Source organism: Oncorhynchus tshawytscha, linkage group LG06 (genome assembly GCF_018296145.1).
Source record: "Oncorhynchus tshawytscha isolate Ot180627B linkage group LG06, Otsh_v2.0, whole genome shotgun sequence".
In the NCBI taxonomy this organism is placed as follows: Eukaryota; Metazoa; Chordata; class Actinopteri; order Salmoniformes; family Salmonidae; genus Oncorhynchus; species Oncorhynchus tshawytscha.
This window is the reverse complement of record NC_056434.1, coordinates 55,412,572-55,434,605: the sequence shown is the minus strand read 5'-3', so window position 1 is coordinate 55,434,605 and position 22,034 is coordinate 55,412,572. Positions and strand designations below refer to the sequence as shown.

At 41.0% G+C, this 22,034-nt stretch overlaps 1 protein-coding gene across 4 annotated transcripts in view; it reads left to right on the top strand.

Annotated features, from left to right (window-relative positions):
- The window catches only part of smoc2 (SPARC related modular calcium binding 2), an 89,356-nt gene extending 69,399 nt beyond the window's left edge, over positions 1 to 19,957 (top strand). Inside the window, exons 10-13 of one of the 4 annotated variants that reach the window (XM_042323422.1) lie at positions 14,054 to 14,153; positions 14,419 to 14,666; positions 14,887 to 14,924; positions 18,494 to 19,957. In XM_042323422.1, coding sequence (XP_042179356.1) covers positions 14,054 to 14,153; positions 14,419 to 14,666; positions 14,887 to 14,924; positions 18,494 to 18,712 — 605 coding nt within the window. In that variant the 3' untranslated portion in view covers positions 18,713 to 19,957. Of the gene's footprint in view, positions 1 to 14,053; positions 14,154 to 14,418; positions 14,667 to 14,886; positions 14,925 to 16,266; positions 17,048 to 18,493 lie in introns of those variants that run through there. The other 3 variants (XM_042323420.1, XM_042323421.1, XM_024424241.2) reach the window with 3 other exon arrangements.
- The last annotated feature ends 2,077 nt before the right edge of the window (positions 19,958 to 22,034 follow it).

Here is a 22,034-nt window from a genome sequence, read left to right as displayed (position 1 = left end):
GGAAACAGAACGCGCCTCCTTCCTCAGCGGTATGACAGCTGCAAGGTCCCATGGTGTTTATACTTGCGTACTATTGTTTGTACAGATGAACGTGGTACCTTCAGGCATTTGGAAATTGCACCGGACTTGTGGAGGTCTCCACTTTTTTTCTGAGGTTTTGGCTGATTTTCCCATGATGTCAAGCAAAGAGTCACTGAGTTTGAAGGTAGGCCTTGAAATATATCCACAGGTACACCTCCAAATGACTCAAATGATGTCAATTAGCCTATTAGATGCTTCTAAAGCCATGGCATCATTTTCTAGAATTATCCAAGCTGTTTAAAGGCACAGTCAACTTAGTGTATGTAAACCTCTGACCCACTGGAATTGTGATACAGTTAATTATAAGTGAAATAATCTGTCTGTAAACAATTGTTGGAAAAGTTACCTGTGTCATATACAAAGTAGATGTCCTAACCAACTTGCCAAAACTATAGTTTGTGAACAAGAAATTTGTGGAGTGGTTGAAAAACGAGTTTTAATGACTCCAACCTAAGTCTATGTAAACTTCCGACTTCAACTGTAAATCATAAATCAGACAGTCAATGATATGATAACATAAAAGTAACCTAACTTTTCAAAACACATTTCCACCACTGTTATTGTTGGAAAAGGTAGCTAGCGTTTATACATTTATCGAGAGCCCTGAAAAGTTAATCATGACGCTGTCACTGACTGATTTTGAGGAGAAGGCAGTCAAACCACATGGGGACAATTTGTACAAAGTGAGAATTCAGTGGAGAGAATACATCTGTGATCAGTTTTACCATCTTACCAGCTTCCCCCCTTATAGGCCTTAGCTAGGTGGCTAACACGTTAGCTACCTGCCATTAGCTTTTTAGCCTTAAGACATCATGATGCTGCCACAAATGAATGCTCGTGTCTATTCTAGTATTCTAATGGAGACAAATAGTAATGGTGTCTTTGTTGCCATCTTTTTGTAGGCACTAAATCTGCCATTGGTTTGTTGAGCAAAGCCTATGGGAAAATTAATGGAGTTTTTAACAGTTTTTGGATAAGCGCTGAAAATAAGGTCTGTGGTAAACACAGGCTTATGAGATCTGATATGTTTTGTTCTATGTGATAATCTTCATCTGCTAACATCATGTTGTGATTTTTATTTTAGGTAATAAAAAACAACAATGTACAAAAGGCTTCATAATTCATAAAAGTCATGTTATCTGACTGATATTATCTCATAGAACAAAACTTATAAGATCTCATAAGCACTTGTTAACCCTATTTTCCCCCCATTCAGTTTACCCATAGGAATGGCTGAATGAACCAGGGGTAACTCATTTCCCGGGTTTTAGGGCAACAAGCTGGCGAGCTCTATTGCTAATACATTCTATGAAGAGCGTCTTTTTTCAACTGAACACAACATGAGTCACGTGGAGTGGCTAATGGCTAGATTGCTACTGAAATGTAGCACTGTCAAAGCTTCCGCCAGATAGGCTATTGAAATGTTGATAACGTTACTATCGAAGTCTGACACTATCCACTAATAACCCTCAATGATATAAAACTGCTTACAAAAACACCAATCAATCATTTGTTATTTTGTTACTAACTAACATTAGCTTGATATCCATCTCCTGTTCATTGTAGCTAGCTAGCTACAAACCATCAGAGATAATACTGCTACAAATACCAACAAACCCATTTGATTGAAATCTTTACTTTGAACACAAACACGTTAACTGGCACAACTTTCACATGCTTACCTTGATACCCACTTTGCTCACAAGACAACCATGCAAATGTCAGATTTTCGGTTGTCTGATAAACTTTCACTGGGCAACATACTGTGCAGGCGTCAGCACTGTTTTTACTGTGACACTGTTAGAAAAACACTTTAATTTATTGAATGTGGCTGTTGAAGATGTTCACTAAATTATCTATAACAGACACTTACAAATATAAATATACGTAACTCTTTCTCATTGTGATAAAATTTGAGTGGATATAGGCAAATGCCCAACATGTTTTAAGCATCATAAGATGCACAAGTGGCTCAAATAATTCCCATGGATCCAATAGCATACTTTCTTTCGTTTGTGCTTTAGAAACCTCCTGCCTCATGTTAATGACCCTGTTTCACTCAGTTTAACTGCATCCATTTATGTCACTCTGTAGTGTTACGCCTTTCTTCCGTCGAAGGAGAAGCGGACCAAAATGCAGCGTGGTGGTTACTCATGTTCTTTAATGAAAAAAATAAACGATACATGAAATAACTTAAATCTACAAAACAACAAACGGAACGCGAAAGGCTGTATAGGTTATCTTGTGACAACAAACACAGAGACAGGAACAATCACCCACAAACGGTGGCGGCTCCGGCTCGGGACGTGGACCCCACTCCAACCAAGTCTTAGTCCCCCTGTAACGCGTCCTTTGATTGGCGACCCTCGCCGCCGACCTTGGCCTAATAACCCTCACCAAGGACCCCACTGGACTGAGGGGAAGCTCGGGACTGAGGTAGAAGCTCAGGACTGAGGGGTAGCTCGGCACTGAGGGGTAGCTCGGCACTGAGGGGAAGCTTGGCACTGAGAGGATGCCTAGTACCGAGAGGAAGCCCAGTATTGAGAGGAAACTCAGGCAGGTAGTAGGCTCTGGCAGATCCTGGCTAACTGGCGGATCCTGGCTGAATGGTGGATCTGGAAGATCCTGGCTGACTGGTGGATCCTGGCTGACTGGCGGATCTGGAAGATCCTGGCTGACTGGCGGATCCTGGCTGAATGGTCGATCCTGGCTAAATGGTGGATCCTGGCTGAATGGTGGATCTGGAAGATCCTGGCTGACTGGTGGATCCTGGCTGACTGGCGGATCTGGAAGATCCTGGCTGAATGGCGGATCTGGAGGATCATGGCAGACTGGTGGATCCTGGCTGACTGGCGGATCTGGAAGATCCTGGCTGACTGGTGGATCCTGGCTGACTAGCGGATCTGGAAGATCATGGCTGACTGGCGGATCCTGGCCGACTGGCGGATCCTGACTGACTGGCAGATCTGGAAGATCCTGGCTGACTGGCGGCTCTAGCTGCTCCATGCAGACTGGCAGCTCTAGCTGCTCCATGCAGACTGGCAGCTCTGGCTGCTCCATGCAGACTGGCAGCTCTGGCTGCTCCATGCAGACTGGCAGCTCCATGCAGACTGGCAGCTCTGGCTGCTCCATGCAGACTGGCAGCTCTGGCTGCTCCATGCAGACTGGCAGCTTTGGCTGCTCCATGCAGACTGGCATCTCTGGCTGCTCCATGCAGACTGGCAGCTCTGGCTGCTCCATGCAGACTGGCAGCTCTGGCTGCTCCATGCAGACTGGCAGCTCTGGCTGCTCCATGCAGACTGGCAGCTCCATGCAGACTGGCAGCTCTGGCTGCTCCATGCAGACTGGCAGCTCTGGCTGCTCCATGCAGACTGGCAGCTCTGGCTGCGTTGAACAGGCAGGAGACTCCGGCAGCGCTGGAGAGAAGGAAGGCTCTGGCAGCGCTAAACAGACGGGAGACTCCGGCAGCGCTGGAGAGAAGGAAGGCTCTGGCAGCGCTAAACAGACGGGAGACTCTGGCAGCGCTGGAGAGGAGAAAGGCTCTGACAGCGCTGAACAGGCGAGGCGCACTGAAGGCCTGGTGCGTGGTGCTGGCACTGGTGGTACTGAACCAAGGACACGCACAGGAAGCCTGGTGCGGGGAGCTGCCACCGGAGAACTGGTGTGTGAAGGTGGCACAGGATGGACCGGACCGTGAAGGTGTACTGGAGAGCCTGAGAGCAGTACTGGCACAGGACGTGCAAGGCTAGGTAGGTACACAGGAGGCCTAGTGCGTGAGGCTGGCACGCTCTTCACCAGCCGACCAACACGCACCTCAGGACGAGTATGGAGCGCTGACCCAGGTGCCATCAAATCCCCGACACGCTCCGTCGGACGAATATCATACCTAAAGCACCAAACTAGCAACTCCCTCATAACTCTCTCCTCCACTTTCCCCATTAACTCCTTCACAGTCTCTGCTTCACTCACCTCCAACACCGGCTCTGGTTCTGGTCTCCTCCTTGGCTCCTCACGATAAACAGGGTGAGTTGGCTCAGGTCTGAACCCTGACTCTGCCACACTCTCCCTGAGCCCCTGGGCTTCCTTCTGCGCCGCCGTGCTTTTCTCTTCGACTCCATTCTCCTATAGCCCTCTTCGCACTGCTCCAGCGAATCCCAGGCGGGCTCCGGCACTCTCTCTGGGTCGACCGCCCACCTGTCTATTTCCTCCCAAGTCGTATACTCTATACTCTTGCTGTCCATAACGTCCTCCCATGTCCATTCTTCTTTTCACTGCTGTTGCTGTCGCTGCCTGTCACCACACTGCTTGGTCCAGTTGTGGTGGGTGATTCTGTTACGGCTTTCTTCCGTCGAAGGAGAAGCGGACCAAAATGCAGCGTGGTGGTTACCCATGTTCTTTAATGAAAAAATAAACGATACATGAAATAACTTAAATCTACAAAACAACAAGCGGAACGTGAAAACCTATAGAGCCTATCTTGTAACAACAAACACAGAGACAGGAACAATCACCCACAAACACACAGTGAAACCCGGGCTACCTAAATATGGTTCCCAATCAGAGACAACGATAATCACCTGACTCTGATTGAGAACCACCTCAGGCAGCCATAGACTTTACTAGACAACCCTACTCAGCCACAATCCCAATACCTACTAAAACCCCAATACAAAAACACAACACAAAATAAACCCATGTCACACCCTGGCCTGACCAAATAAATATATAAACACAAAATACTAAGACCAGGGCGTGACATGTAGCAGAAATATCCAATCAGGACAAGTTGCCACAATTAATACACAACCAGAAATTGAATGTAGGTTATTAGTTCATATACATACTTTTTGCCATATTTTGACCATTATAAAATCATTCACTAAATCTAAACCCAAGGATCAACAACTCTCTATCTTTTTCTTTTTCCTGAGGTCTTTAAACCTCCCTACTTTCAACCTGCTGTCTTGCCTTCCGATGACCATGTATATCTAATACCTTTTCCATCTTGCAATCTACAGCAATGAGTTGTAATACAGCAAATCTTTATAGCGCTTGTTGATTTCATGAATAAGTCCTGCCCTATTTTCAATTGAATTCCAGTGTGTGTATGTGTGTGTTTATGTTTATGAGTGACTGTGTGTGTCTGTGTGCCTACATCTGTATTTTTTACTATTTTTCATGATGTTGACTACTTTAAACATCTTCTTCCTCAGAACCGCTGGACTGATCAGAACCAAATGTGGTATTTGCACAATTCTCCAAAACTCTAGCTGAAACAATATGTCCGCTATGAGCCAATAAGCTTGCATTAATGTTTTTTCCTGACCAACAGCGCAACAACGTTGCCAAAGTCAACCATATTTGACAGGTTATTGAGACTCATATCCTTGAGCATGTGTGCCAAATTTCATCCCTCTGAGTCAAACAAATCAAGAGCTATAAACATGTGCCTGTTATAGCGTCACCGTGTGGTCTATATGAATGTGCTTGCATATGTTAAGGCTTCACATTATTTGGAACATGTATACCAAGTTTCGTTACAATACAAATATCCGTGACTGATTTATATTAATTTGTGACAGACCACTCCCACTTGAGTGTTTATTGGTCAGTTGCAGCCATGTTGTTTGACATACAAGCCTGGATTATAGTGCCTTTACAGACCTTGGTCCATAGATGCTATTTATCAGGTTTTGTGACAATCGGTAATTCGGTGCCAGCGGAATAGCGTTTGAAGTGTTTTTGACAAAATTCTAAATGGTGGAAAATCCATCATGGCGGACTTTATGGATTTTGAGGCAAATTTGTTCCGTATGAGGAACGGGACATATGGACTACATCTCATGGTCATACGGGGTATATGGGCTGACCTTTCAAAGTTAGCATTTTCAATCGCTTGTTATAGTGCCACCATATGGCCAATTGGCATGGTATTGCATGAGAGAGTGTGGCCCTTGGGCCTTTACCATATTGCTAAGTTGCACAGTCTTGAGCCTTTTGATCTCACAGGATTTTGACATTTTTCACCAAAATGTCAGAAAAAGGGACATAATAATAATAAAAATAATGAACTGGAACAAATACAATAGAGTTTCACCAGCTTTGCTGCTGAACCCATAATAATAATAATAATCAACGGCAACAAATAGAATAGGGTTCCATCAGCTTCGCTGCTTGAACCCTTGATAATGATAATGAACACCAACAAATAAAATAGTGTTTCACCAGCTTCGCAGATGGAACCCCTAAATATAGTTGCAAGCAGCAATGCCAGGGTTCAAGCTGTGGGCCAATTGCGCCACCATCAGGACAAATTGGACACGTTTCCCTAGGAGGAGGCTACTTCTGTACTCCTTACCACACGTGTCCAATATCACAACAAAAAATTTAACAGATCACATATTACACACATTTTGGAAAATATTTTATGATGTTAACCTCTTTAAAATGGCTTCTTCTCCACAACCATAAATACCAAATTTGGTATATAACATCTATGGATGCACATATTCAAGACTCTTGTTCAAACAAAACGGCCCCAATAATCAAATGATCTCATATTAATGATTTTTCCTGTCCAAGAGCGAACTGAGCCATACAGATCAGCTCGACTCTTATCCCAGCTTTGCTGCTGAACCCGTAATAATGAACGCCAACAAATACAATATGGTTTCACCAGTTTAGCTGCTAGAACCCCTAATAATAATGAACCAGAAGAAATAGAATAGGGTTTCACCAGCTTTGCTGCTGAACCCTTAATGATCAACGGAAACAAATACAATAGTGTTTCACCAGCTTTGCTGCTAAACTCCTAATGAATAACAGACAAATGTTTATAACAAGTGGCTATGGATATAAATTTATCGAAATATCTGTTCAAAAAACATTTTGAAACATCAAATGTGACCATAAATGTGTGAGAATGTGCTTATTTTAGGGAATTTAAACAATTTACTTGTGTTACTAAAGGTTAATAAAATAAAAAAGTTGTACTGTTTGACGCAAAGTGTTTTTTTTTGCCAGAGAGAGAGAGAGAATATCTTGGTTAAATGTATACAACAGATCAAGAGGGGATGGGGGGGGTCAACATGTTAATAATCCAGGCCAATGCAGGAGCCATGAACAGAGTTTCCACTGTTTCACGACCGTTCTACTGCTGTTTATGTAACACCGTGCCAGGCCACCGCTGTGTTAGCAGGTGGAGTTTACTGAACAGAACAGGTCCATTGTGGAGCAACCCATGGTCCCAAAACATTCAAAGGCCATTTTCGCAAAAGTGGGTTTACAAGTTTATCAACTATCAAAGAAGAATTACTTTCTCATTGTTCCTCAACTGCAGTTTATGACGACACACCATTTTCTAGCTCTGAGTCTCTACATTAATCCACTGTAAAAAACACAATTTCAAATTTTGCTACACAAGACCAAATTGAGGCATTGGGACACATTATTTTGAGGCCTGACAGGGACAGGTGCAGGGTTCATATCATCACACACTGAAAACACTCTCTGCTATTTATGTACCCTACTGTTTTTACTGTTGCTCTACTGTTTCAACCTGACCGATCTGTTGCTGACTAATCTGGTTAAAATGCTAAATTTTGTGGCACTGCTAGAGCCTGTTGAGTATTTGTGAAATATTGGTTATTACAAGCTGGAGAGAAACTAATGAAGTTATGTGTTGTTAACCAAGTGCTCTTTGCTTGAGTAGGTGACAATGGGGTGGGGAACAACTACAACCATCCCATGAGAGAGACCTCAACCACAGAACATGAAATCCTTCAGAAACAGTAGTAGAGAACTGTATGGCAAGGCTCGTTTGGAAAGATTAACAGTGTGAGATTGCAGCCACACTCTCACACAAACAAACATGCATACAGCATCTATCATGGCACCCTGTTCTATATAACTCTCGTCTCTCGTTGTAAAATGTGTCAGGACAGAGTGTCAAGAAAAAGCTGCAGCTTGTTTTTTTATGAGCTATTGCTTCAATGGCCGTAAACTCGGTTAGTGTATAAAACTGGGAAGGATAATTAAAAATTTTGCCTTCACATCACGGCAGCATATTTGCACTTGAACCTCTGGTGTTGAAAGGTTTATGGGGCGAAAAGGGAGAAAGGGACAACATCCGCTGAAAGGTGTGAAGGGATGGGGGTGTTTGGCCAGTAAGAGGGGGCTGATCCTGGTAGCTGCTGCACTGAGTGCTGACAGGGCTTTGCCCCATGTGGGTTTATTAATTAACCAGGCAGATCACTCAAGAGTGACTTCGAAATTGGATGTCTATCCATGCCCTGAGGATGTCGGGAAATTATTTGGAAACCGGCCACTAGGGGCAGCAGTGAGCGCTATTACCATCAAGTAATCTTGGATTTTACTAGGGCGTTGTGGACAGGGGTGGTGGATGGGTATAATCCCATGACTCTGGATCAGAAGGTTGCGTGTTTGATGGTTCGAAGGTTGCGGAATTCCATTACTCTGGATCAGAAGGTTGCGTGTTTGATCACAGTGGTGGACACTCGTTTTTTATACAAAAATGTAACCCTTAACCTTTGACGTCTGGAGAAACGTGGATGGACGTCTAATTCTGGTTGGAATTAAGTAATTATAATCATTAATCGATTCCGGCTGCAACCATTTAATGCTTCAGCCTGGGCCTGAATTGAAAATGTCCAAACTCAATTTAATTTGAATGACAGCAAGAACATTTGCGTCCTGCCCCTGCTAAATTGACGACTAAACAAGTGTTGAACGCCCCTACACACACTGTCTGCTGCCAAGAGGGAATGTCTAGCTGGATCTGGATCCTTACCGGAAGGCTTAACATTTGTATTAAATGGAGGGACATTTGAAATCCTGGAGGACTACTGAAATTCCACACACAGTTGAAGTCGGAGGTTTACATACACTTAGGTTGGAGTCAATAAAACAAGTTTTTAAACCATTCCACAAATCTCTTGTTAACAAACTATAATTTTGGCAAGTCGGTTAGACATCTACTTTGTGCATGACACAAGTCATTTTTCCAACAATTGTTTACAGACAGATTATTTTCACATTGCGATACAGATTATTCCCTGTATCACAATTCCAGTGGGTCAGAAGTTTACATACACTAAGTTGACTGTGCCTTTAAACAGCTTGGAAAAATCCAGAAAATGATGTCATGGATTTAGAAGCTTCTGATAGGCTAATTGACATCATTTTAGTCATTTGGAGGTGTACCTGTGGATGTATTTCAAGGCCTACCTTCAAACTCAGTGCCTCTTTGCTTGACATAATGGGAAAATCAAAAGAATTCAGCCAAGACCTCAAAAAAATAAATGTTTTGACCTTCACAAGTCTGGTTCATCCTAGGGAGCAATTTCCAAATGCCTGAAGGTACCACGTTCATCTGTACAGACAATAGTACGCAAGTATAAACACCATGGGACCACGCATCCGTCATACAGCTCAGGAAGGAAGCATGTTCTGTACATGCTTTGGTGTGAGAAGTGCAAATCAATCCCAGAACAACAGCAAAGGACCTTGGGAAGATGCTGGAGGAAACAGGTACAAAGATATCTATATCCACAGTCAAACGAGACCTATATTGAAATAATCTGAAAGGCCACTCAGCAAGGAAGCCACTGCTCCAAAACCGCCATAAAAAAGCCAGACTACGGTTTGCAACTGCACATGGGGACAAAGATTTTGAGAAATGTCCTCTTGTCTGATGAAACAAAAATAGAACTGTTTGGCCATAATGACCATCGTTATGTTTGGAGGAAAAAGGGGGGGCTTGCAAGCTGAAGAATACCATCCCAACCGCGAAGCACGTGGGTGGCAGCATCATGTTGTGGGGGTGCATTGCTGCAGGAGGGACAGGTGCACTTCACAAAATAGATGGCATCATGAGGCACGGAAATTATGTGGATATATTGAAGCAACATCTCAAGACATCAGTCAGGAAGTTAAAGCTTGGTTGCAAAGGAGTCTTCCAAATGGACAATGACCCCAGGCATACTTCCAAAGTTGTGGCAAAATGGCTTAAGGACAACAAAGTCAAGTTATTGGAGTGGCCAACACAAAGTCCTGACCTTAATTCTTTAGAAAACTTGTAGGCAGAACTGAAAAATTATGTGTGAGCATGGAGGCCAACAAACCTGACTCAGTTACACCCGCTCTGTCAGTAGGAATGGGCCAATATTCACCCAACTTATTGTGGGAATCTTGTGGAAAAATACCCAAAATGTTTCACCCAAGCTGTTGTGACTCGGGGGCAGTATTTTCATTTTTGGAAAAATAACGTTCCCGTAGTAAACGGGCTATTTTGTCAGGACAAGATGCTAGAATATGCATATAATTTACAGCTTAGGATAGAAAACACTCTAACGTTTCCAAAACTGTAAAAATATTGTCTGTGAGTATAACAGAACTGATGTTGCAGGCGAAAGCCTGAGAAAAATCCAATCCGTAAGTGCCCCATGTTTTGAAAGCGCTGCGTTCCAATGAGTCCCTATTGAGCAGTGAATGGGCTATCAACCAGATTACGCTTTCTACGGATTCCCCAAGGTGTCTACAGCATTGTGACGTAGTTTTACGCATTTATGTTGAAGAATAGCATTGCGCAAGTGGTCACCTGATGCCCCCAGAGAGATTCTCGCGTAAAATACAGAGATAGCCATTCCTCCAATCGGTCCTACCGAAAAACGAATTGTCCCGATGGATATATTATCGAATAGAAATTTGAAAAACACCTTGAGGATTGATTATGAACAACGTTTGCCATGTTTCTGTCGATATAATGGAGCTGATTTGGAATATTTTTGCAGTTTTCGTGACTGCAATTTCCGGGCGATTTCTCAGCCAAACGTGAAGAACAAACGGAGCTATTTTGCCTACAAAACGCATATTTTTGGAAAAAAGGAACATTTTCTATCTAACTGGGAGTCTCGTGAGTGAAAACATCCGAAGCTCATCAAAGGTAAACGATTTAATTTGATTGCTTTTCTGATTTCCGTGACCAAGTTACCTGCTGCTAGCTGGAGAAAATGCTATGCTAGGCTATCGATAAACTTCCACAAATGCTTGTCTAGCTTTGGCTCTAAAGCATATTTAGAAAATCTGAGATGACAGGGTGATTAACAAAAGGCTAAGCTGTGTCTCAATATATTTAATTTGTGATTTTCATGAATAGGAATATTTTCTAGGGATATTGATGTCCGTTGCGTTATGCTAATTAGTGTCAGGCGATGATTAGGCTCCCGCATGCGGGATGGGGAGTCAGTAGAGGTTAAACTATTTAAAGTCAATGCTACCAAATACTAATTGAGTGTATGTAAACTTCTGACCCACTGGGAATGTGATGAAAGGAATAAAAGTTGAAATAAATCATTCTTTCTACTATTATTCTGACATATCCCATTCTTAAAATAAAGTGGTGATCGTAACTGACTAGATATTTTAGTGGTTCTGGGTCATTGAGGGCCTACTCAAATGTAAATGCAAGTCTCAGAGCAGAAACAGCCAAGTCACTCTAACAGTTCATTCTTGATGCACCCATCCCGTTACCGGGATCATTTTCGTCAACCACCGCTGAATTGCAGAGCGCCAAATTCAAATTAAATCACTAAAAATATACAATTTTCATGAAATCACAAGTGCAATATAGCAAAACACAGCTTAGCTTGTTGTTAATCGACCTGACGTGTCAGATTTCAATAAAGCTTTTCGGCGAAAGCATACCAAGCGTTTATGTAAGCACATCTCTCTCAGTAGGCAAAACATTACAAACAGCTAGCAGCCAAGTAGATTGGTCACGAAAGTCAGAAAAGCAATAAATTAAATTGCTTACCTTTGATGATCTTTGGATGTTTGCACTCGCGAGACTCCCAGTTACACAATAAATGTTCCTTTTGTTCCATAAAGATTATTTTTATATCCAAAATACCTCCATTTGGTTGGTGCGTTATGTTCAGAAATCAACAGGCTCGAGCGATCATGACATCGCAGATGAAAATTTCAAATAGTATCTGTAATGATCGAGGAAACATGTCAAACATGTCAAACAAATCAATCCTCAGGTTGTTTTTACAATATATAAATCGATAATATATCAACCGGGAATGTAGCTTCTTCAGAGAGAAAGAGAGAGAAAATGGATGCTCCATGCTATTGCGCATTCAAAACACTGCTGGCACCCAGCCACACCCAGCCATACGCTCATTTTTCAAAATAAAAGCCTGAAACTATGTCTAAAGAATGTTCACACCATGGGGAAGCCGTAGGAAAAGGAATCTGGTTGACATCCGTTTAAATGGAGCGAAGGCAGGCTATGGAACATAGCTTTCAAAATAGAAGCCACTTCCTGGTTTGATTTTCCTCAGGTTTTCGCCTGCAATATCAGTTATGTTATACTCACAGACAATATTTTGACAGTTTTGGAAACTTTAGAGTGTTTTCTATCCTAAGCTGTCAATTATATGCATATTCTAGATTCTGGGCCTGAGAAATAGGCAGTTTAATATGGGTACGTTTTTCATCCAAACATCAAAATACTGCCCCCAAACTCAAGAGGTTAAAACGTTAGAGTCAGTCGAGTCGTCAACACTCGGTTCAGCTGCTGATAAACCTTTGCTTTGCTCTGTCGTCGATCCTCTATTACGCTGCTCATACACCTTTGCTTTTCTCTTGTGTCTTTACCTGGGAAAGGAGGAAATGAGGCTGGGTGCTGGGTGTTTACCACTGCGCTGGACGCCACCTGTTTGAGATGGGCCAAGCATGCTATTATCTCCTGTGCAGGAGAATATGGCCCCGTAGGCCTGGGTCATAAGAAAAGAAGAAACCCTGGATAATGTTCTCCTTTTCCTCCCGCAGGCGGAAAGTTGGGTTGGGGGAAAGGGGGATGGAGGGGGGTGACTGTGAGAAAACCTAAAAACCCCTAGAGGAAGAGTCCATGAATCTCTCTGGCCTCCATGGCCTTCAGCTCTTCCAGAACAACTTTGGCCCCTTATTCTTAAAACAGTATGGCCGAACACACAACTACTATCATTAGGTTCATTTGCTTCAGTTGCCCCCTCATGTACGTACGTACGTACATATTGGAGAGGTTCTTTCCTGACTGTTCTGCATGTGATGATTGGCTAAGGTTAGGTGGAGGTGTCTGTTGGATGTAATTGTTTAACTTGTTTAATGGTGGAAGAGACTCCAATTTACACAGTGACACATATAGGGCACATGCTGTGTATTTCTTAAATAATTCATTTTTTCAAAGTTCAAATACTCAGTCCATCAAACACATTTTTTATTTGACCTTTTTTAACTAGGCAAGTCAGTTAAAGAACAAATTCTTATTTTCAATGACGGCCTAGGAACAATGGGTTAACTGCCTTGTTCAGGGGCAGAACGACCTTTCGGTTACAAGTCCAACGCTCTAACCACTAGGCTACCTGCCGGCCCACATATTGATTATATTATCAGATAATGTTGTAGAAAGAGACCAAAAGGATGGGAATATTAAGATTCTTATAGTCAATAATATCTACAGTTTGCCTATGAAATGGCACCAGGCGTTGGTTAGTCACGTCGGGGGATACGGGGCCAGGGCCCCTGGTCTGTAGCCCACAGTTGTGAAAACTGTGATAGGTTTGCTCTGGGAGCCTCCAGATACATTTTCCTTCTCCATGATTGGGGAAATCTGACACTTACTGAAAGGGATTAAAAAGAAAACTGTGTGACAGTCTCATTGGGTTTTATTTCCCCCTCTGTCATCTTTATGTGCTACTCATGCTCAAACTACAGTCTCAGTTATTTTACTTCCCTTCCCAAAGGGGTTTTATGGTGGCAACCACCTTTGAGAAATTGAATGGCATGACATGGAATGGAAAGTCATTGTTCTGTCTCGTCACTCGCCGATGTTGACATTCTTTTGTAAAATTAAAACACATAATAGATGCATATGCACTTATTCAGCTGCCTTTGTTTTCCTTTCCAGGGTGTCCCGGGGCAAAGAAAACTGAATTTCTGACGAGTGTTCTCGACGCGCTGTCAACAGACATGGTGCATGCTGTCACAGATCCAGCGTCTGCCGGCAGGTTAGAATGTCACTGATTGATTTATTCATAGTTTATTGATTTAAATGGTTTGGCCCGCTCCTTAATTAGAAAATTAAACAAAATGGCAGCCAAGTCACTTCAAAGCTGAGTGATATTCTTTTGCTATGAAGCTGAGTGATATTCTTTAATATCATACAATATCATGAATTTAAATTATATTAAATTGATGTAAATATTACAGAGTGGGCCTTTAACCGATTAATTCCCTGATTGATTGATTAATCGAACAATCATGGATCCACAGGATGTTGGAGCCAGACCCAAGTCACACACTAGAGGAGAGAGTGGTCCACTGGTACTTTAGTCAGCTAGATAAAAACTCCAGTGGTGACATCGGCAAAAAGGAGATCAAACCTTTCAAACGTTTCCTGCGCAAGAAGTCCAAGCCCAAGAAGTGTGTGAAGAAGTTTGTGGAGTACTGTGACATCAGCAATGACAAGGCTCTGTCCCTGCAGGAGCTGATGGGATGCCTGGGCGTCACCAAGGAAGAAGGTGAGATACCAAATGTTCATTCCCAGAGAATTCCCAACCAGGAATGCTGCCTGACACAAATGGGATTGGTACACCTCACAAATACTAATGTTGTAATAAGCTGCTAAACGATTAATCGAAAATGACTATGAAGTGATTTTATAAATGAAAACTGCTGGTAAAGTTTTACACTGCTCTCATCATGTAAGGCTGATTATATTGTGACACTGTTTTACTCCAGGGACCAAACCAGGTGAAGGCACATCCTCCAGTAAACTGGTAAGTAAAACCCTGGCAATTACTTGTGTGAGTATTATATGCTGCACTTATAAGGTCAGCAAATATCAGAGTGACAATAAGGAGAGTTGAGATCCAAGCAGTGAAATAATGGGAAACCGTCTGCCCTCTTTAAAGGTCCTTAATATCAAATAGTCCAACAGGTGCATTGTTTAAATATTTTTTTATATTAATAGAAAGATAGAGACTGTACTCCGTTGAGATTTTGGAATAATCGAAACCGGAGGCTCAAATGCAACAATATAAATAATTTATTAGGACATCATAATGTCCTAAAAGTGCAAGGTGCATACTGAAATGCACACTGAGGACACTGATGATGGTTTGAAATTGTAACCTTTTATTTATGCATTTTTCTGCACCTTGCACTTTTTGGGCAGTATGATGCCCTAATAAATTATTCATATTTTTGCATTTGAACCTCCAGTTTGGGGTTCTTGCAAATTTTACCGTAACATACAAGCAGCTAGTGGCAAGTAGGTTACTGTGAATATCAGATCAATGACACACAGTACAATGATGTAAAATGTATAATACTACTGTAGTCGTAATAAAATAAATGAATGAATGAATGGATGAATTCATTAAATTAATTGATGGGAGATGGGGGTGGATATTACAGTATTTTACTCGGATTGGTGCAAGCAGGTTGGCTGCTAGGTAAAGTGTTTTCACATTACAGCATCTATTAATATTTGTATTTTATATCACTTGCACTTTTAAAGGCAATAGTTAAGGCTTCAAACTGGCAGTGACTACAGTTAAAAGCAGACCAAAAGAACATGCCAAAATGCTTAACCTTTAAAGGTTTAAGACTTGCTCCCACTCCAATCTGTATCCTATACATTTTAGATTGATAGTTGACTACCACACATCAGTTAAATTGGTACAGCAGTCTCACAAACGGATGCAACAAAATGAATATAGGGACAGGCAAAAATATGATAATGAGTCAGAAACAACAATACCATGCACCAATTGGTGGTAAAAAAAAAGATGTTGGCGCTCCAAAAATATGGCAGAATAATCTATTCTGTAGGGTGGAAATACAGCAATTATTTTACCTCTCACAACATTTTCCAATACTGCACCTTAATTTACTGTATTATGCAGTATAATGCTTCTACAGTATTTTACTGTTGATACATATATACATTTACCGTATAAATTACAGTTTTCTGTTACAGTATGATCTCTTTTTATAAGATCCTAGCAGTGCTAACACTGCCTTTGAAAAGCAGGTTATAATAACTTTGGAGAAAGATGTGTGAGATATGTATCACAGATATAGTTTGCTATAGTGCTTGGTTCTCCCTCTTCGCAGAATCCCTCAAAGAAGCAAGGCTAAGCCAACAACTGAGATTTCCCCTCCCCTTTTGGAGCTTCTGCCAATCGGCAATGGAAACCATAGTATTTGCACTTTGTACTTTAAGAAATGTAAATTCCCTTTGTAGAAATTAGGTATTTAAACAGACTGCTGAATCTGTGAATGATGTAGTTTTTTTTATGTCTTTACAAAAAAATATTTAACACATACAGTGTATGTGTCTTTTGTGTCTAAAGAAAGTATACTTTTCGGAGTTGTACAAGTTTTGTGATGTTGCATTTTGTGTCCGCTTTGAATTGTTACGTTTTACTGTTGATGTTAACGCAATGTATGTATAGTTTGTTATATGGCTAAAACATTAACTTAGGCCCCTCCGCATGTTTTTATGTACTTACTGACCTAGCAGCCCTTCCCGAGCTCTGTACAGCAGTTTGTATTATTAAACATGGATCATCACACAATTAATTTAGTTCAAAATGTATACATGTTTATTAGAAATAAAGAACTATTTTATGACCCATTTGGGTCCCGCTTTAAATGACATGCTGCTTATAAAGGCTTCATAAAGGGCGGCAGGTAGCATAGTGGTTAGAGCATTGGGTTACCTAGTAACCGAAAGATTGCCAGGTCGAATCCTGATCTGACAAGGTAAAAATCTGTTATTCTGCCCCTGAACAAGGCAGTTAACCCACTGTTCCTAGGCCATCATTGTAAATAACAATTTGTTCTAAACTGACTTGCCTGGTTAAATAAAGCCTCCATATAGCGTTCATAAACACTACAAGTGTCATTTATAACTATGTCTTATTTTATAAAGTGTTTATTCATGTGGCATAACTGTGTGACATAACCACCAATGTCAGATGTGACATAACCCACTATGTCAAATGTGCCATCAGAGACTCTGGGTTCGCGCCGAGGCTCTGTCGTAACCGGCCGCGACCCAGAGGTCCGTGACTGTCAACCATGACTTTCAACCTTCGTCTCTCCCGAGCCCATACGGGAGTTGTAGCGATGAGACAAGATAGTAGCTACTAAAACAATTGGATACCACGAAATTGGGGAGAAAAAGGGGTACAATAATAATTTAAAAAAAGAGTTGGACCTGACCTAAACTTCTCCCAAAGTAAAAAAAAAAAAGTTGGTAGGGCCTTTTAAAATCAGTTTTAAAAAATTACCTAATTTTCCCAAATTCCATTTTCTTGGTTTTGTTTTTCCAGGTTTTGATTTTCCCTCCTTTTTTCTGCTTTACCCCAGTTTAATAGAAAAACGACCATATTTTGATGTTCTGTGTTCACAGCAAATGCTTAACATCAGGGGCTAACTTTTGAGGTCTGGTAAAAAAAAAACGTAGATTTTTGGATGAGCATGCCATGCCATAATTGGTTAGTGTTTTTTTGTAGTGCAGTAAGCACACGTCATGTGTTTCGGCCGGCAATGGAATGGGTGGAATAAAAGGCCAGTAACACTTCAAAGCACCATGAAACGACATCATATAGAATATACATTCATACTGAGTATTCCCTACAATACTTTTACTGCGGCACCTAGAATAATTCTTGCTCTAAGCTAACATGTATTCCATATATAGTGATTTGCATTGGGGGCATTTATTTGACCTTGGAACATGTTTTCAAATCCACATTTATGCAAATGTCACTTAAACATGAAGAAATATGAATCTTTGTTTTATTTAGACAATTATTTGTCATATATCATGAATGGTTATTGACACTTTTCTACTATTCTGTGGGGGACTTTTTTTCTCTCAAAAATGTCAGAAATTATGTGACCCTAAAGTACTTTTTTAATGTTGCTGACGAGAAGCTGATCATGTGATGAGTTTGCAAATTAAAGGCACACTTGTGCTGCCACTGGACAGCAAAAAACAAGTAAGTTAATCTTTATTTATTGTCATTTAAATTAGTTTGTAGAAGTTAAGTGATGAGATGGATTACATACCGTAGCTATCTCGATCATTATTTCAAATAATTTTGCTAGCTAGCAGGCTTAGCTAAATAAAAATCCCCCTACATACAGCCACGTCTCATACTCACATCATGAGATTTGTAAATTACAGAGGAACATAACAATATGAATTGAATGGAGTTTATCATCTTCCCATTTAGAGTTTCTGGCGCAGCATAGAAATGCCCTTATCCAGATGGTGTGACAAAGGCATTTCCTAACAGACCTGCTAACTTTCTTTGTTGTTACTTTTAAGGTTGGAACCAACATGCAGTATCTCCAGCAGGAGGAGAGACCATTTCCTCTGCCAGTTCAGGGACAATCTGCTGTTCAATGTAATTGCATTTCTGGACATTTTGAAACTTCATGTATTCATGTTAGTGATAATTCCCTAAGTATTATTAACACATTTGTGTTTATATCATTAAGCCTTTTTGTATGTGTTATAAATGACCAAATATGCCTGACTTTATAGTAAGTACAGCAGCATATGATACAAGGCATTTATGTATGTGTTAAAAATGGGGGGTCTGACTTTAAATGAAGTACGGCGTCATGCAATATAGAGTCTTTCTGGATGTGTTATGAATGACTAAAGGTTTCTCATTTCGAACTAAGTATTACAGGACACTACATAAAGTGTCAATAAATAGGTTATTAACATTTTGCTGATTTAGGAAGGTTCTCTCATTATCCACAGGTTACTATAGGGTGAGAGGTATTTAAATGGATTGACGGACCTGCAAAGCTTCCGTTTGTATGTGTGTGTGTCAGAACCAAGATGATTTGGAGTAGTCCAACCTGAGACTACCGCACCAGGTATTCCTCTTCTGTTCCCATGCTGGAGACAAGGGAGTGATTACAACCTGTTACAATGGTGCCAACATTTTGTGGCTCATCTTTCAGTGGGGGAGTGGGTGAATGTATTAAGGAACATGTAACTTCGTTCCAGAAGACAGACACTTAACATTTCTTTAGGTTGGAGGCTTTCATCAATTTAAGTGGTTCTTGGTGTAAAGTCATCCCCAGGCAATTGCACACACAGCACATATAAGCCTGGGATATTAACCATTCAAAGTGGGCCTTAGTGGGAGTGCCTATAGAATTCTATAGGACTAACCTTAGTGAGTAAAGTTTTTGTCATCGTCACTAGTTAACACAGTCAAAAAGTCATAATTCTGGCTAAACCCTGCCCATTTCCACAATTTATCTTAAAATTAGATTTTAAACCTATGTGTAATGTGACTAACATGCCATAACTTTAAAGAGTATGCCATCCTTCAGTACAACATGTCACCCTTTATAAAGCACATGTTTATATCATATTTAACATAGTGGGTTATGTCACATTTGACATTGGTTATGTCACACAGTTATGCCACATTTATGAACCCTTTATAAAGCATGACTTATGGTTTTCTAGATGCTTTAACACATTTATGTAGTGCTTATGAAGGCATTATGAAGGCTTTATGAGGCCTTCATAAGCTGAACTTCATTTAAGCTGGACCCATATTTGCATTGCATGTGTCTATCAGTCATACAAGGGTAAGATTAAGTAATAAGGCCCGAGGAGGTGTGATATATGGCCAATATTCCATGGCTAAGGGCTATTCTTAGTACGACGCAACCCGGAGTGCCTGGACACAGCCCTTAGCCCTGGTATATACCACAAAACCCAGAGGTGCCTTATTGCTATTATAAACTGATTACCAATGTAATTACAGCAATAAAAAAAATGTTTGGTCATACCCATGGTATACTGTCTGATATACCATGGCTGTCAGTCAATTAGCATTCAGGGCTTGAATCACCCAGTTTATAATGGGAAATATTGCATGATCTAAAAACTATTACTACAACTACCTGTTTTCCTCTGTATTCCACTTACTTCTCCTCGTATTTACCTCTTCTGTCTATGAACTCCGTAATATTTTGTTTTGTATTCTCAATAACACTTTCTATGATGACCATACATATAACGCTTTAAAACATGCTTTATAATGTGTTATGACATTGACTTTAAACATCCATAATAACTCATAGGTGTTTATCAAACTTGATATGATGTTTTATAGATCATGAACCACAGTAAAATGACTTAAAAGACTAATGTATTATAGCCATACTGTTTTGAAATCCCAATATAGTGATTACACACATTAGGCCCCATGATACACTAAAACAAAAACTCTTAATGTAGTATAAAGCTTTCTAATCACCATTATTGTGTTTTTGTTTGCTTTGAGTAAAGTGATTCCCTTTAATTATAAAACACTGTAAAACACTACTCACCTACCTGGCTAAATTGCTTGCCCGCTAGCCTAACTTCCATTCTTGGGCAACGTTGTAACGGCATTCTTCCTCCTCTTCTGAGGAGGAGTAGCGAGAAGGATTGGAGGACCAATGCGCACCGTGGTAGGTGTCCATACCGTTTATTTTAAGACATAAACTGAACACTGTGAAATACAAAACAATAAACGTGAACATGAACGAAACCGAAACAGTACCGTGTGGCAACAAACACTCACACGGAAACAAACACCCACAACTAAAAAGTGAAACCCAGGCTACCTAAGTATGATTCTCAATCAGAGACAACTAACGACACCTGCCTCTGATTGAGAACCATGCTAGGCTGAACTCAAAACCCCAACATAGAAAAACACACATAGACTGCCCACCCCAACTCACGCCCTGACCATACTAAATAAAGACAAAACAAAGGAAATAAAGGTCAGAACGTGACAAACGTTTAGCTAGTTAACTTTAGCCTTCTACATCTAGCAACATATTGAACTTACATCTTCTCAGGCCAGGGGCACAAACAATATATGAATTAATGGTTGGATCAGAATTGCCGTTATAATCATTGACCAGCATGGAGAATTAAGTCAATCCACATGCCCAAATCCCTATCTCCATCCATGGCTAATTTAGGAATGGGCCAATTTTAGCTAGCCGCTGGAGGACAACAACACAATGAGATGCAAGATTTCATTTTTTTCTGTCAATGACGTTGCGCCAAATCCAAGCTGGCTTCCCTTGACACTTTTTTTTGGTGCGCCAGGACCATTCACAGTTGAGCTCACTCAGTTTAGCTCAACGCTGATTGGTACATTTCTTAATACTTTGTTTGTCAAGGGAGGCCTGGTTTCCCTTGCTTTCAATGCTACAGGCGGCAACAATGTCATACTCGTTTGGATCAGACAGAATCAAATAAATGGCCTACACGTAGAGAGACAGAGGGGCGCTGTTTCGCACACTCGGATGCTTTCTCCTGTGAGATACATTCAGCCTCTTGCAAATTGAATGAAAATGATGAAACACAGAATGATGAAAGATAAACAATTGTATGTTTTTTAATTGGTATTTTTTGGGTACTTCCCTGGCTTCTATTGGCATCCATGAATACATTCCACTGCCTGAACATACATTAGCAATCATGCCTGGATTAAATGAAATTGCTTATGAGAAAACATTACAGGCATGTTCTGCTAATGTTGAGGATGACAGCATCCAAAACACCCATAACAACTAAGCAGGAAACATTCCTGCAAGACTCTCATAAAGTCACAGGGTGATGTTCCAATAAAGTACTTCAGCAATTATGTGGTTCTGGGAAAACATTACTCGAACATTCTGCTTATTGTCACGCCCTGGTCTAAGTATTTTGTGTTTATCTTCATGTATTGGGTCAGGCCAGGGTGTGGCATGGGGTTTTTGTATTGTGGTGTGTTTTGTCTTGGGGTTTTGGTGTATATGTATTGGGATTGTAGCTAGTGGGGTTATCTAGC